This window comes from Lissotriton helveticus, chromosome 6 (genome assembly GCF_964261635.1).
Source record: "Lissotriton helveticus chromosome 6, aLisHel1.1, whole genome shotgun sequence".
In the NCBI taxonomy this organism is placed as follows: Eukaryota; Metazoa; Chordata; class Amphibia; order Caudata; family Salamandridae; genus Lissotriton; species Lissotriton helveticus.
Window position 1 is genome coordinate 913,770,549 of NC_136067.1, and position 15,842 is coordinate 913,786,390.

Genomic DNA, 15,842 nt, shown 5'->3' on the forward strand with positions numbered 1-15,842 from the left:
CACCACCTAGTCGGCATATATGCAAGCAGTGGTCAGTGGGCAAGGGTCTTGCCCTCTGCTAATTACCCATGATTCGAGTGGTCTCTTGCACAGGTTGCGAACATTGTCACGGGTTGGAAAGTTAATTTTTATATTTATCAACACCTGTATTTAAAGTTAGAAAAATAGATTTCATATGCCCTTTCTTGTACCATAATGCTGGCTTGCTAACTGTGTGTGTTTGCCTTTTCTCAGATTTGCTAGCAGTAGGCTGCGAGCTGAATGGCGTGCTTTACCACAATGGCCAAGACTTCCAACCCAACCCCCTTTTCAAATGCCTTTGCGTGAGTGACACTATAGGATGCACCCCGGCCTTCACAAAAGAACTGTCTGCAAGTCAGTGTGTTGCCCATAAAGGTGTAAGAAAATCAGGCCAGTCAAAGTGTGAGCCAGAGCTAGAAAAGAACCAACAGTCAGTAGGATACAGACTAATGCCAGGTATGTATGTTCAGTACAAACAGGATGATATTTCGTTGTGTGTGCAGCGAGAATACAAAACAACAAAAGCATGCATTTAGTCAACATAAAGGGCCTACTTGTAGAATATATGTGGAAAGATCTGCAGTGCAGAGTTTATGTAACTGCTTTCCATCCCTTGGAATTCACACATGTACATAATATACAGATCAGAATAGCGATCTGTTCCAAACAAGACTCAAGACTTCCATTGGAATCATTGGTGTGCGAGAATCTATTCTGTTTGCGAAAGTGTCCGCCCAAAAAATAGCTATGTGGGGAAATTCGTCTTTCTCTTATGAATGCCGCCTACGTGTAGGAAGAAAAGAGGTGAACTAAGTCATGTGCATATCTGTTTCCAAATTGTCCTTAAATGGCGGCTCTTTTCTGGGTTGCCTAATACACTCTTTAGGAAACATTTAATTAAAATGGATATTAATGATGCTACAATAGCTTGAGATAGGTTTTTGTGGATGTCAATGCCATGTATGGAAGGATGGATAGATGGATGGCATGTTGTGTGAAGTTAAATATAAAGTGCTGTTTTCCTGTTGTATTCCACCTGTTATACTTATGTATTTACTTAATATTGACGTCAGTGGTTTGTTGAGCAAAAGAAATCCCAAGGTTTCTCCAGTTGACTGTCACATGAGGCAGTCTAGTAAGAAGTGTTTGTAATGCCTGAAGCGAAAACTTAATGTGTGGCCCCTCTGGGCTCTTTTTCTGTATTTTACCTCGTGCTACATTCACTTTCTAAGTATTATTAAGCAATCTCAGCTGCGAGCAAAGGTTTAGTGTTGCAGCGAAAAATGCATCTGTGTCTGTTACACAGTGCCAGACACTATGAGCCCCTACATTGGATAGTTGCTCATACTTTCAAATTGTGCACCTGTACCCCACTTTCAACACTGAGTGTGTGACAGACCCACCTTAGCTTTGAGGGCAGCAAAATGCTTGCCTTTATGGAGCACCAGCCTATCCTTCAGTGACTTCAGTTTGGCATTCTTTGGTCCACAGCCAGGGTGTGTAAACACGGCTATGTTGCATGCCTTTGAAACAGGGAAATCAGTTTTGTTGGATGGGCAGAATAGCCCAACCCAACCCAACCGGCTGGGGTGGGCAACTGAGTGTCTGTGTGAATACCTACTTACTCCAACGGAAAGACCCACAAACCTTAGACCTTCTACTTGGTAGGAATATGTGCCTACTCTGGATATTTATTGCCCTACTACATGTCCCGCAATAGGTTTGTGGGGAGGGTTAATGGGGTTTTCCTCATTTAGATGTGCTACACCCTCATACCAATGAAGGTACAACCCTTACAGTTCGGAGAGGTGTTTGAACAGTGAATACATGCATCGTACCATAAAAAGTGGCAAGTACAAATCATGCAATTTTCTTTTTGTCAGTTTAGGAAATTTTTATTTGGTTTTAAGAGAAACACAATACAAGATAAAAAAATAATACATGAGAACCGAATGAGAAAAAACATAAGGCATAAAAAATGACTATAAAATAACGGTTCAGCAGGAAATGAGAGGAGAAAAGAAAAAGAAAAGAGTGGAGAAGAGAAGAGAGAAAAAGAGACAAAAGGAGAAAAGGAAGAGAGGACAGTACAGGAAGAAAAAAAGAAAAAAGAAAAGGAAGAGAAAATCTGTATTGGAAGAAGAAGGACTAAAAGCAATAGGAGAAAAAGGCTCAGTAATCAGTCAGGCAAAGTGGAAGAAAGCTAAGTAGAAAAAGGGAGCCAGAGGAGGTCAGATTTAATTTTTAAAGAGACAGAAGAGGAGGAAGCAATAGCAATCCTGTGTTCATCACAAATAAAGTTCCACCATGTAAGTACAGATAATTTAGAGTTATCCTTCCAACATGAGAGGATCACTTTGAAAGCAATAGCAATGAAAAGATCAAGTAATCGTGCACTAGGAGGAGCAATATCTATATCATCGGAAACAGAGCCTAAAAATATACTTAAGAATGATAACGGGACGGAATAATGAAACATATGCATGCAAACATTCCAAACAGAGTTCCAGAAGGAAAAAACAGAATGGCAATCATACAGTTGATGCATGAGCGTACCTGTATAAGAAGAACATGACCAACAGAGAGAATTGGAGGAAGGTGAAAATTTAGCAATACTTACAGGAGTGATAACAGCTCTATGATAAATAAAAAATAGTGATCGAGTAATACGAGCCGCTACAGAAACTTTAAACAATTTACACCAAATACGGTCCCATACATCAACAGATAGAGAAACGGATAAATCAGCTTCCCAGGCGATCTCAGAAGCTGATTTAGGTCGATCAACAACATTTGATAATAGTATTTTATAAACAAGGGCAGCTTTGGGTTGATGACGGGAGAACAGTGGGTAAAGGGGAGTGGAAGGAGAAAAGGACGGAAGGGCACCAAAAGGAGGAAAGGTTGACAAGTGAGAGGTTATAGCAGTAGTAATAATTGTGTATTCCTTAAGACAAGATGCAGGCAAGCTGTACAAAGTTTGCAATTCAAGAAAAGAGAGAATGGAAGTATCGGAAAAAATTGATGAACAAATACAATATCCTTTTCCTTCCAATACTTGTAGTAGAAAGATTTGCCTTTATACTTGAGGAATTTATTATACCATATACAAGAGGATAAAAAACACTGAAGAGGAGATAAGTCTTTAGAAAACACATCATGTAGCAAAGATTATGAATGTTTTAACAGCGGGTGTTAGGCCAAAAATGAACAGTTGGACATAAAAACAGTATGTTGAAATGAAATATCCTTCAACAATGAATGTTCAAAAGCAATCCATTTGGGTAAAGGGGCTTCAAGAAAATCAAATGCTAAAGAAAAGGATTGTTTAATGAGGAAGGCAGAGTGGTACGTTTTAAAATTAGGAAAGCGGACCCCACCTTCATTCTTGGGACGAATGATTTTGTGAAGGGCAATGCGGGGGTGCTTATTATTCCACAAAAATTTGGAGCAAATGGAATTGAGGCGTGTAAAATATGAATTTGGAATTTTCATGGGCAGCATCGAAACAGTGTAGAGGATATGTGGCGTAATCATCATTTTAATGGTGTCAAGTCTACCCCACCATGATAGGAATAGGGGAGACCAGAGTTGAAGGAGGGATTGTATCTTTTGGGTAAGGGAAGCAAAGGTACGTTTGAGAGTGTCAATGAGGGATGAGGAAAACCAAATACCAAGGTACTTAATTGTGGAAGGACACCACGCAAAATCAGTTGAATCAAACATGTATTGATAACAGGTAGAGTTTAGGGGTAAGACTTCCGTTTTAGATAAATTAAGTTTATAGCCTGAGACAGAGGAATATAAATGGACTTCGTTCAATAAGGGGGGAAGGGATGTAGTGGGGTTGGCCATATAGACTAAGATATCATCCGCATAAGCAGATATTTTTGTTTCAATGGAGGAGATTTTGAACCCATGTGTTTGGGGGTTGGAACGGATACGTTCCAGAATGGGCTCAAGACAAAGTATAAACAATAACGGGGAGAGCGGGCAACCTTGTCTTGTACCCCTAGACAGGGGAAAAAATCTCGAAAATTGTTTATTAACAAAAATACTGGCACGGGGGTCAGAATAGAGGAGTTGAACCATGGAAATAAAAGAGGGACCAAAGCCAAACCATTGCAGGGAGAGGAACATGAATTGCCAATTAATAGGGTCAAAAGCTTTCTCCGCATCAAGGGACAGGGCTGCGAGAGGGGCTTTGAATTGTTTACTATGAGAGATGACATTGGCAAACATACGAGCATTGTCAGAGACAAGTCTGCTTTTTACCAAACCAACTTGGTCGGTTTTGATCAAAAGGGGAATGATTGAATCAAGACGGGAGGCGAGAATTTTGGCAAAAATTTTACAATCCTAGTTGATTAAGGAAATAGGGCGGTCATTTTTACACTGGGAATGATCTTTGTCTGGTTTGGGATTGATAACAATGAGGGCATCCAAGAAAGACCCGGAGGCTTTAGCGTCGGCAATGAAGGAATTAAAAAGATGGAGTAGCCGAGGCACAAAAATGTCATGAAACGCAGAGAAAAACTCAATTGGTAGTCCGTCAGGACCAGGAGCCTTTGATTTTTTCAAAGAGTTGATAGCCTTAAGGATTTCCTGAGCAGAAATAGCGTTCTCTAACTGACCAAATTCATCAGGGAGAGATGGAGGAGTGGGGAGAGCATCAAAAAAAGAAGATACATTTTGGGCGGTGGGGTGGGTGTCATCAGTATAAAGGGAACGATAGTAGTTATGGAAGACTTCCGCAATATCTTCATCGGAAGTGACAAGTTTGTTTGTAGATTCATTTAGGATAGGGCCCACAGATTTACGTTCAGATTTAATTATTTAGGTAATTTGCTAGCATTTTACCAGCCTTATTCTGACCCCCATGGTATTTGGATTTGATTTTCAAGAGAGTGTTACAGGCTTCTACTGTAGCAATTTTATTCAGTTCAGATTTTGCTTTAATTAGATTGTGGAGGGCGTCAGCATCTTTAGAGGAGAAGTAGGAGTGTTCCAGTTTTAATGTTTTTAAGTTGATCTGTATATTTAGTTCTGTTAAGTTTCTTCTTCTTAGACACATATGAAATAACAAAGGCTCGTAAAGAAACTTTAAAGGCATCCCAATTGTTGGAAATAGAGGTGTCGTCCGGATTGTTAAGGGTAAAGAACTCAGTAATAAAGTTCTTACCTCTTTTACAAACACAGTATCAGACAAAAGAAAGGTGTTAAATTTCCAGCGACTAAACTTGGAAGAGGTAAGGGAAAGGTCAAGGGTCGCATGCACTGGGGCGTGATCCGAAATAAAAATAGAGCCAATATCAGACTGCTGGAGTGCTGGGAGTAGAGATTTACTTACTAGGATATAGTCTATCCTGGATCGAGTGTGATGGACATTCGAAAAGAAAGTATATTCCAGGGTGTCAGGATTGCAGGTTTTCCAAACATCGTATAGGGGGCGGGAGGCAATAGCCGATTGAAAGCATTTGTGAGTTTTATCAGGATGGAATTTGCTTGATGAGAGCCTGTCTGAAAAGGGGTCCAACCATTGGTTAAAATCTCCAGCAATCACAATATTAGGGCAGTCAATGGAGGAAATAAGAATTTTAACATCGGCCCAAAATTTGGGGTCAGGGCGAACAGGACCATATACATTTAATAGAACCATTGGTTTGTTATGGATCACAACCTTAACTAGTACCCAGCGACCCTCAACGTCCGACTGAGAGGATAGAATCTGGACAGATAAACTTTTATGAAATAGAATCGCAACACCCCCTTTTTTATTTACAGCAGGAGAAAACACAACCTGGCCCACCCATTGCCTCCTAAGCTTAGAAGATTATAGATCTGAACAGTGGGTCTCTTGGAGAAAAACAACCTGCGAATTCAACTTGGATAAATGGGACAATACCTTTTGACGTTTGACGGGGTGTCCAAGACCACGAACATTCCACGTTACAAAGTTACACGCGAAGGAGGGTGAGGAAGGGGGGAAAAAACCTGGATCCAACACACTTCAGGAGAACAACTACAAAAAAGACACAATAAACAAATGTATTACATAAGCATAGGATAACAAACAAACGCATATTAACCCAAAAAAGAACGTTCATGAATACGGTGAACAACAAGATAAAGAACAGGAGTCGAGGAATAGGAAAGAGGACTTGAAAGAGGGTACAAGAGGGGGAAGGTGAGAAAAGATGGTAGAACAGGAAGGTGTAGACTAAGAGGAAGAGAAAGAAGAGAGAGATAAAGGAAAAGAGAAATGTAGACAGATCAAAGCAAGAAACCCAGATCTGAGAGGAAGAAGAACACCAAGACATTGGGAGCGGGAGGACGCCGAGGGGAATACAGACCCCACGGAGCAGCAGGAGAGCAAAAAGCGGCTGTAGAAAGAGGAGAAGATAAGAAAAGCCTCAAGTACAGAATGATGTAAAGGGAGAAAACACGATGAAGAAAGAACATTTACACCAACAAAAGAAATGCGAGCAATAGGAGAAGAAAAAAGAAAAGTCAGCCATTGTTAGTGTCCATGCTAGGTGAGGAAACACTTTGGAGGTATTCGCGGAGCTTCTGAGGATCTTCAAATGAGCGGGTACGGCCATTATGAGTAATCTTGCAGAAACAGGGATGAAGGATTCCATATTGAATGTTCAGCTGTCGCATTTGCAGGCGAAGATTCAAAAATTCCTTACGTCGGGCGTTGGTCGCATTTGAAAGGTCTTGAGAGATAAAGATAGTATGGCCCGACCATATGAGGCGACGTTTGAGTCTGGCAGCTTTGAGGACAGTCAGTAACTCAGTAAATTCGAGGAAAAGAATAATAATACCACGAGGTTTAGTTGGATTGGATTGAAGACGGCCTAGGCGATGAGCCCTCTGGATATTAAGGGCATGAGAGGCAGGTTGAAGGTCTAAAAGTTCACGTAAGAGTCTACAAATGAAGGCAACCATGTCGGACCCCTCAAGATTCTCCGGAACCCCGTAAATACGTAGGTTATTTCTACAATTACGATTTTCAAGGTCCTCCGTATGCAGCTTTAGCTGTTGAATTTCCTTTTCCAGAAGAGGTAGTTTAGTAGATATATCTTGAATATCACTAACACGTTGCTCCAGATTCAAAACCTTGCCCTCCATAACGAGCCATCGTTCTTCAATTTGTTTGAGCTGTTCATTAGTGGCAGACATGAAGGGTTGGAGACCACGTACCTCTTCCAGGATGGAGTCCAAAATGGTGTTCGGGGAGGAATGAATTAGAGACGGGGGGTCATTCTTGAGGCGTTTTGGTTTGGTGCCGGTGTGTGAAGACTTCAAGCTGCCTGCGTCATGAGCCATTGCGCAGAGCAAATAAACACACCAGAGAGAAAAAAGGGGTGCAGGTGCCAAAAAGAGGTATAAACGTCACCAGTCACAGAAGTAAGGACCAGGAGGTAGTGTAACCAGGCCTGAAAACACCAATCCAAAGGCAGGAATCAAGCAATAGGTACAGTCTTGTCAGATAAGGCACAAGTAAGGCGGGCGCTCAGACTCCACATCAAAAATAAGGCAAAAAGATCCTCAGAGAGTCAAAAAAGAGAAAGCAATTGGCAGAACAGCAAAGCGTTCATCAGTAGCACTTGAAGGAAGGGCCAGAGAGGCAGTATCAGAGCAGGATACCAAAAGAAGAGGAGAAAAAATACATAGCTGCGCAAAAAATGGTAAAATGGCGATTATTTCCTCATAGAAGTAGGATAATGAAAGCAATAGAGGGATAAATCCATGTGGAGGACAGTCTGCAGAGCAATTGCGCCATACCTTCACAAGCAGAAGGAAATTCGGGCAGTTGGCGAGCAGCAATATCGCACCAGAGATGCCGCGGAGATTCGTGAGGAGACGCGGGCTCAGCGGCACAAAATGGCGTCCGCCCGCGACTCGATGCAGCAGAGAGGTTGCGATGACGAAAACACCTTAAAATCGGCTCCAAATGGTCCGAGAAGGGAAGATATCAGAGCGGACCATGTTCCGCTGATAGAGCATGTCAAAGGCCGGCCCCAGAAGAAGGAAAGAAGAGGCGAAAATCACTGGAGAAGCCCGCAGCTCAAAGGAGCTCACGGGATGTCCGCCATTCCACGACGGTGCGTAAGCCACGCCCCCAATCATGCAATTTTCTATTCCAAGGAACAATGGTTAATTGGTATACTTATAGAGATACAGCGTTACAATAAGAACCATTTTTTCAACTTACAGGAATTTACGAGGAGCCAGAGAATGTGTCTTCCCCGTTGTGCTAAAGCAATGAATGCATTATAAATAATATAAATATGGTATTCAAATTATATTGTAAATAAATCACATAAACTATTGTAGAAAAAGTTGAGACATATGTGAAGGTGCTCCTAGTGACGGTGCAGCACAAGTTACAATGATGAACATCTGTGCCTGGTATTCCCCCAAACCTTTTGCCTTCTCCTCTTCTCTTTTGCTAAATTCATTTTTGATGGCTTTAGGGCTTTGTGCACTTTATCACTGCTAACAAGTACTAAAGTGCTTGTACTTTCGCTTCAGATTTCGCTTCAAACCTTATCAAATTGGCCTACAACAAATTGGCACATTTACTTTACTTTTAAGTCACTAGTAAATAGTACTACATGGACCCTGGGCCAGTAAATTAAATGTTACTAGTGGGCCTACAGCACTCCTTGACCTACCCACTAAAGTAGACTTTTATAAACCCTCTCAGGCTGTAGTACAATTTTAAACTGCCATTTCAACCTGGCAAAATAAGATTTTAGCCCGGCCTAAACCTTCATTTTTAAAACTCTAAAGTAGGCCGTAACCACCCTGAGGGCAAGGTAGATACTGTTTAAAAAGTGGGACCTGTGGGTTTAAGTTTTACATGTCCTGGCAGTGAACAACTCCTAAAGTCACTTTTCACTGTTGCAAGGCCTTTCTCTCCCAATAACTAACACTGGGCTGCCTTATTACATTTAATAAGTGCTAACTTTGGCTTGGGAGCAGAAAGAGATATGCCATGTTCACTCATAATTAATTGTAATTTAAAATCCACTTTAAGGGTGAAGCCTCACTTACACTGCCAAGGGTGTTGCCTCTCACACATACAAGGGAAGCTGACACCAGGCCTGCCCTGCCTTTTGCCACCCCAGACAGTTTGGAGACTTGACAGTGGAAGAGGAAGAATTTTTCAGAACCAGATGTGGGAGTAGGACAGGGAGTCCCCCCATGCAAATGCTGACACCAGGTGTAAACATTAGACCTCCAAAGTATCAGAACATTCCTGTACTTGTGGAAGTTACAATAGAAGGACTGCCCTGCTGCCAGAGGACTACCCTGCTGCTTGAAGGATTGCTTTGTCCGAGAGGGAAGATTGGACCTGTCTGCTTTCATCCCAGGCTACCCAGAGTGACTCCAAGGGTCAGTTGGCTGACCTCTGTGTCATAGCAACAGGGATACAATACGCTTCAGAGGCCTACCTGCAACTGCCCAGCTGACCTGAAGACCCGGGCCTACCTGGACCTGCTCTAGTTCCTCTGGCCTCTAATGGCATGAGTCCTGATAGCCAAGAGATGCTTACCCAGGTCCCAGACCTTTGTCTGGCATCAGGGTGTACTCCTCTTAAAGAAAGGTGAAAATCCTGAAGTTTGGGCTCCTCATTTTTTTTTTTGATAAATCTTTTTATTAGTATTTGTAAATACCAAAACACATCAGGTACATTTGTATAGCCAAAGCACTTCTTTCAATTTACACAGGTGTCGATACATCAACAGCACGGTTCATCAAGGGCGCTGTGGCAGTACTTGCTAATAGTCCGTGGACAGGATATAAGCGCCCAAATATGCCTTCCCGATGATAAACGAGGGCTAGGCCGCTCCACCCTTCTTCATGGGGAAGGACAAGCTTGCGTAACCATCCCAGCCCCGGACGATAACCATGTGCGATGGAACAAGAACAAGAATAAAAACAGTTAACTGCGACACTGTCACCAAATTACATTACCATTTGCCCCAGTTCCCAGCCCCTCCAGCCCAAGGCCCCCCCCCCCCACTCCCGCTCGGGTGGCTCGCGCATGTCCGCAGTGGGCGTCGCATCGCCGTTGCATCACTTAATGCACCATGGCATGCTCCTGGTGCGACGGTCACTGCGCCCCCTTCCCTGACTCCAGTGGTGTCAGCTTAGTGCCCCCGCCACTCCCCCTGCTGTAGCACCACCTCCCTCCTATAGGGAGCTTAGCATGTGGTTCCACCTCTCAGCCATAGGCTCCTTACGAAGTCCCAGAGTTTCCTCCCTCCGAATGGCTGTCCACTCCGCGCGCCCAGGATGAGAACGACAGAACCCACGCCCTTGTGCTAGGTGGGTCCCTCTCCTTCCATCGCCTAGTGAGAAGTCGTACTGCCGTCACCATCCCCAGATCGAGGAAGCGAGACAAAGCTTTGTCTTTGGGAGGTCTTTTGAAGTGGTGTAGGAGGTACTCAGGCCAATTACAGGGGATGACGTGACCAGTGCCCCGTGCAAGTAATGTGTGAATGTCCCTCCAGTAGGTGCCGAGGCCCGCACAGCGCCACAGGATGTGGAGGAGGTCCGCGTTCAGTTCTCCTCATCTGGGGCAAGACGCGTCTGCTCTGTGAAAGTATTTGTTTATTAGGTCTGGGGTGAGATAGGCTCTGTGCACTATGTATACTTGGATTTGGCGGAACCTCATATTCCTAGGGATTCGTACAGGGCCTCTTAGGATCCTTTCCCACTCTTTGTCTGCCAATTCTCACCCCATATCTCTCTCCCATTTCACCCGCAACGGCGTTAAGTTCAGTTCCGTATGTGTCCGTAGGGATGCAGCAAACCACTTGACTAAGTGCCAGCTCCTGCCCATAACGTGCAGGTACTGCACCTTCAAGTGCTGCGTTGGCTCCTCCAGCACATCACCCCATTTAGCCACCATGTGTGCCGTTAGGGACCTGTGCGTGAGGAAGCCTCCTGGGGGGAGCCCAGCGTGCCCGACCAGCGTCTAGTAGGGTATCAATGTTCCGTCCTGGTATAGGTCGCCCAGTGTTTGGACATCTGCCTCGTGCCATTGCGCTAGCATGAAATGTGTGAGTGTCCCCTCTCCTCTGGGCGAGCCCTCCAGAGGCACCGCAGGCACGTAAGGGCGCACCTTTCTCATGAGGTACAATGCCCTGCGTAAGCACTTGAACGCTACTGCCAGCAGTAGCGGAGTGGGGCATGCCGGCGTCGCCAACGGATGAAATAGTGCATTGATCCGCTCTAGCGTGTATGCCGGCTCGGCCGTGGACGTGTCTTCCCGTCCCCTGTCTGCCAGCCAGAGGGCAACCCATTGGAGCTGTGCCGCCAAGTAATACTGCTCAAAGCAGGGGGCGGCTAGCCCGCCCCTGTCCGTGGGTAGAAACAGCTTCCCAAGTGCTAAGCGATGCCTGGACGTCCCCCAGATAAAATCGCGCAAAATCTTGTTAAGGTTGGAGAAGAAGGACCCGGGCAGGAAGAGCGGTAGGTTCGTGAAGTAATAGAGGAGGCGGGGGAGCATAACCATTTTAGCGAGGGCCACTCTGCCTGTGGGCGATAGCGGGAGTCTGGACCAGAAACCTATTTGGGCCCTGAGCGCCGTCACCGCTCTACCCAGGTTCCCGTCCAGTAAATTCGCTTGCTGGCGGTATATCTGGATCCCCAGATATTTGAAGGTGTCCGTTGGCCAGGCAACTCTCGTACCATGGAGACTGTATTCCGGGTCCGGCACCCCGTCCCCAAACGCATAAAGGCACGACTTGCCTGCATTGACTCGGAGCCCCGAGAGGTCAGCGAAGCGGCTCCGCAATGGGGCCAGTCGCTCCGGCATGCGGCTCACGTCACGGACGAAGACCAGCAAGTCATTTGCGTACAATGACACCTGATGAACCCCGTCGCCCAGCATAATGCCATCTGTCAGATGCTGCCTCAAAGCCGCAGCCAAGGGCTCCATGGCCAGCGCAAAAAGCAGCGGTGACAGGGGGCAACCCTGTCGGGTGCCTCTGCCGACTGCTATTGCCTCTGAAACATACGGCCCCAGCCGGACGCGAACTACGGGTTATTGTACAGGAGGCCCACCATCTGTAGAAAGCCGTCATCTATCCCATACGCCTCCAACACTGCCAACAGGTATCCCCACTCCAGGCAATCAAAAGCCTTTTCTAGGTCAAGCACCAGGCATCCCGCCCTGGGCCAGGCTGATGTTGCCTCTGCTGCCACCCGGAAGAACCTCCTGAGGTTTAGGGATGTGGACCTCGCTGGCACAAATCCATTCTGATCCGTGTGCACCAGGTGCGGGACCGCTGGCGCTAGCCGCTCTGCTAGGAGCTTGGAAAATATCTTACAATCGGTATTCAGCATTGCTAACGGGCGGTAGGAGCCTAAGGACATGGGGTCTCTGTCGGGCTTAGGTAGGGACACCAAAAACGCTTCCCTCAAAGAGGGCGGGAACCGGCCAGCGTCCACCGATGCCCTGTACATTCGAAGGAGCTCAGGCGCCAGAATGTCACTATTTGCCTTGTAGTATTCAGCCGGTAGGCCATCTGGTCCCGGTGTCTTCCCTGATGCTAGCGCTCAAATTGCATCCCCCACTTCCTCCAGTGTCAGTGGAGCACTGAGGCCCCCATTTTGATTTTCCGTGACAGAAGGCAGAGTGACCGATTCGAGAAATCCCGTCAGCAAGTGTGGGTGGCCAGCGCCCCGCGACCTGTAGAGTTCCCGATAATGGTCAGTCAGCGTCTGGTGGATTTTGCGCTGTGTGTACACCACTGTCCCATCGTTGGAGCGGATGACACTTATCGGGGACGTGCGCTCCGTCTTTCAGATTAACCAGGCCAGTAAGCGGCCAGCTCTGTCGGCCTTCGAGTGCGTCCTGGCCGCGTGCGCCGCATAATTGTGGCATCTCAATCGTTCGAGTAGGACCGTGTGCTTGCCTCGAAGTTCCCTCAGTCTACGCGCGTGCTCACCAGTGCCCTCCCCCTCCCTTTCATGTTGCAGTAATTCGGACTCTATGCAAGTTAGGGAGTTGGACACCTGTGCGCGGATATTCCATGTGGCACCTATGCAGTGCCCGCGGATGGTCATCTTATGAGCGTCCCATTACACCCCAGAGTTGCTTGCCGTGCCCTCATTTTCTGCAAAGTAGGAGAGGATGGCTGTGCCTAGAGATGACCGAAATTTAGCATCCTCTAATGCTGCAGACTGCAGTCGCCATGTGGACACCGGAGGCCTTCCTGCCTCCCAACTAAGATGGAAACAGAGAGGGTTATGGTCTGAATGTGTCCTGCCGAGGTACTCTGTCTTGGATAGCAACGGGAGTAGAGACTGAGAGCCTACTATACGGTCCAGGCGGACGTGAGGGTCATGCACAGCCGAATAGTACGAGTATATCTTATCCGCAGGGTGGTGTGCGCGCCAGAGATCGTGTATGTCCCAGTGCAGTAACTAGTTCCTAAAGGCCTGCGCTGCTGATGCCGTTGCCGCTGCGCGTGGAGGTGGAAACAGGGGAGCCCCGCGTGTCGTTGGAGGATGGAATTCAGGGACGCTAGAAAAGCAGCCTGGTCTGTGTTGGGGCATAGATGGAACCTAGTAGTACCTCTTGCCATTGAGCCTCCCCCTAGCAAAGGAGTACCCCCCTTCAGTATCTATCTGCGTGTCTGAACAAATAAAGGGGACACCAGCTCTCACCCATATCAGGGCGCCGCGCGCTTGCGATGAGTAAGTTGTGCCGTGTATCTGCCCCCTCCATCTATTGCCCAGCCTGTCCAGCTCTACTTGGGACATATGAGTTTCCTGGAGAAGCGCAATCCCCACCTTGTGTCTCTGCATGTAGGCGAAGATGGAGTATCTACACGACGGGGTTTGCATGCCCCGGATGTTCCATGTGATAATAGTGGTGCACGCCATGACGTGTATTGTAATGCAGTCGCCTGGGGAGCCGAGGGGGTCGCCCCTCCAGGTCGGGGGCCGGGCTGTTGCAGGGTGTGCACTGGGTGTCGCTTCTGTAATATGTAAACTAACAACAACATTGTAACTCAAAGGGCGATTTCCCAACGGGGCAAGCGTCCAAACTTAGTGAGGCAATTGCTCCACAAGGTAACGTGTCTACAATTTGAGTGTACGTGGGGAATCGCGCAGTCAGTAGTGCTCCATGATGTTCCCTCACTCAGGGCCCTTAAGGTGGCAGAGGTGTTTACAAAGCATCCAAGCAATAATGCACGTCAAACTAGCGTGAGTGAGTCACCCAGGCGATGCACATGCAGCGCACCCCATCTTTCCCCCACGCCGGGCGCAGTTATGTGTCTGCAGTGTGTTGCGCTCTAAGCACCAGGCGCCGCTACCCACGACAGCAGCAGTGTAGGCAATCAATGAAAGGATACAGTATGCAATATACTCAGTTCAGTCCATGTACCAGGGTGTCCCAAGTCCGGCCTTGATCACGCTATGAAGTCTGCAGTCTGAGGTGTGACCACAGGCATAATAATGTCATCCGACATCTCCGTGGATGGCGATTATGGACCGCTGGCTTGCATTTCGTGTTGCTGACCGTGGTCTAGGTCATTGTCGATGGTCACCGTACCCAGTGTCGCAACCGCCTCTAGGGCTTCCTGTCTTTCCTGCCGCATTTTCTCCGGGCTCGGAGCGACCTGTCCCAGGCCTGCACTCCGCCGGGCTCCCCTCTTCCTCCTCCGCCTTCTGGAGCACTGCTCCTGCCATTCGCCTTCCTCCGGGCCCGCCGGTCGCGGTCCCGACCATCGTCCTGTTTCTTCCAGCCAGTCCTAAATCTCTGCCGGGGCCTCGAAGAAGCGCGTGCCTTCTTTGGTGACCACTCTCAGACATGAAGGGAAGCGTAAAGAGTAGGGTAACTCCAGAACCCGCAGTTGTTTCTTCACTGCCATGTACGAGGCACGTCTCCTCTGCACCGTCGCCGTATAGGCCAGGAAAAACAGAACTTGGCTGTTGCCCACCTTAATGTCTCCCCTCTTTTGAGTTTCGCGGAGCACCGCGTCCCGGTCTCTATAGTTGAGGAGCTTGAAGAGGAACGGGCGGGGTCGAGTCCCAGGTCTTTGGGCATGCGCGGGCACCCTATGGGCTCTTTCCACCACGAAGTGCGGCGACAGCGTTCCAACCTGTAAAAGCGTCCGCAGCTAGTCTTCCATGTACTGTTCGGGGTTCTTCCCTTCTTCCCCTTCCGGAAGGCCCACTACCCGGACATTGCTGCGCCGGGAGCGTGTGAACCCTGTCGATTAGGCCAATACGTATCCTGAGGCATGACAGCCTAGTTCACTGCCCACCGCACCCTCTGCGTCCCTCCGTCAATGCTGTCACTGTCCCCACTGTACACTTGACTCCCTCCTCAGATTCCAACGTCACCACTGTTAATGTATAGCCAGTGTCCCGCGCCTTAGGCCCCAACGACTTCCCAGGCAGCAGCGAGTGCCGGCCTTGCCTGTATTGCGTATGTCTCCTAACGCCAGGTCTCGCACCTACCAGTTGCCGTCGGCCGCCTCCTTGCTCCGTGGGGGCCCGTCAGCCCTCCAACTCGTTTCTAGGCCCGCGTTTAGCCCTCAGGTCTCTCCGACTGCAGCGAAACACGGGACCACCAGCCCCGCCAGCGTCGCATGGGAGCAACCGCCACAGGGCCTCGCCTCGCCGCCTCTCGTCACGGCCCCCTCGGGCTCCTCCCGCCGCCTGGCCACTCTCCGGCTTCGAGGCCGCCTTCGCGGGCTCTGGGTCTGTGTAAGGGCCCACGGCACTGCCCAGGCTCGGCCCTCTCACCTCGTGTCTCATGGCGCAGCCAGGGGGCGTAGCAG

General features: G+C 47.9%; 1 protein-coding gene across 1 annotated transcript in view; it reads left to right on the forward strand.

Annotated features, from left to right (window-relative positions):
* CCN6 (cellular communication network factor 6) overlaps nucleotides 1-15,842 on the forward strand; it is a 158,856-nt gene that overhangs the window by 86,789 nt on the left and 56,225 nt on the right. Inside the window, exon 4 of the mRNA XM_078648561.1 lies at nucleotides 235-477. Coding sequence (XP_078504687.1) covers nucleotides 235-477 — 243 coding nt within the window. The remainder of the gene's footprint in view (nucleotides 1-234; nucleotides 478-15,842) is intronic.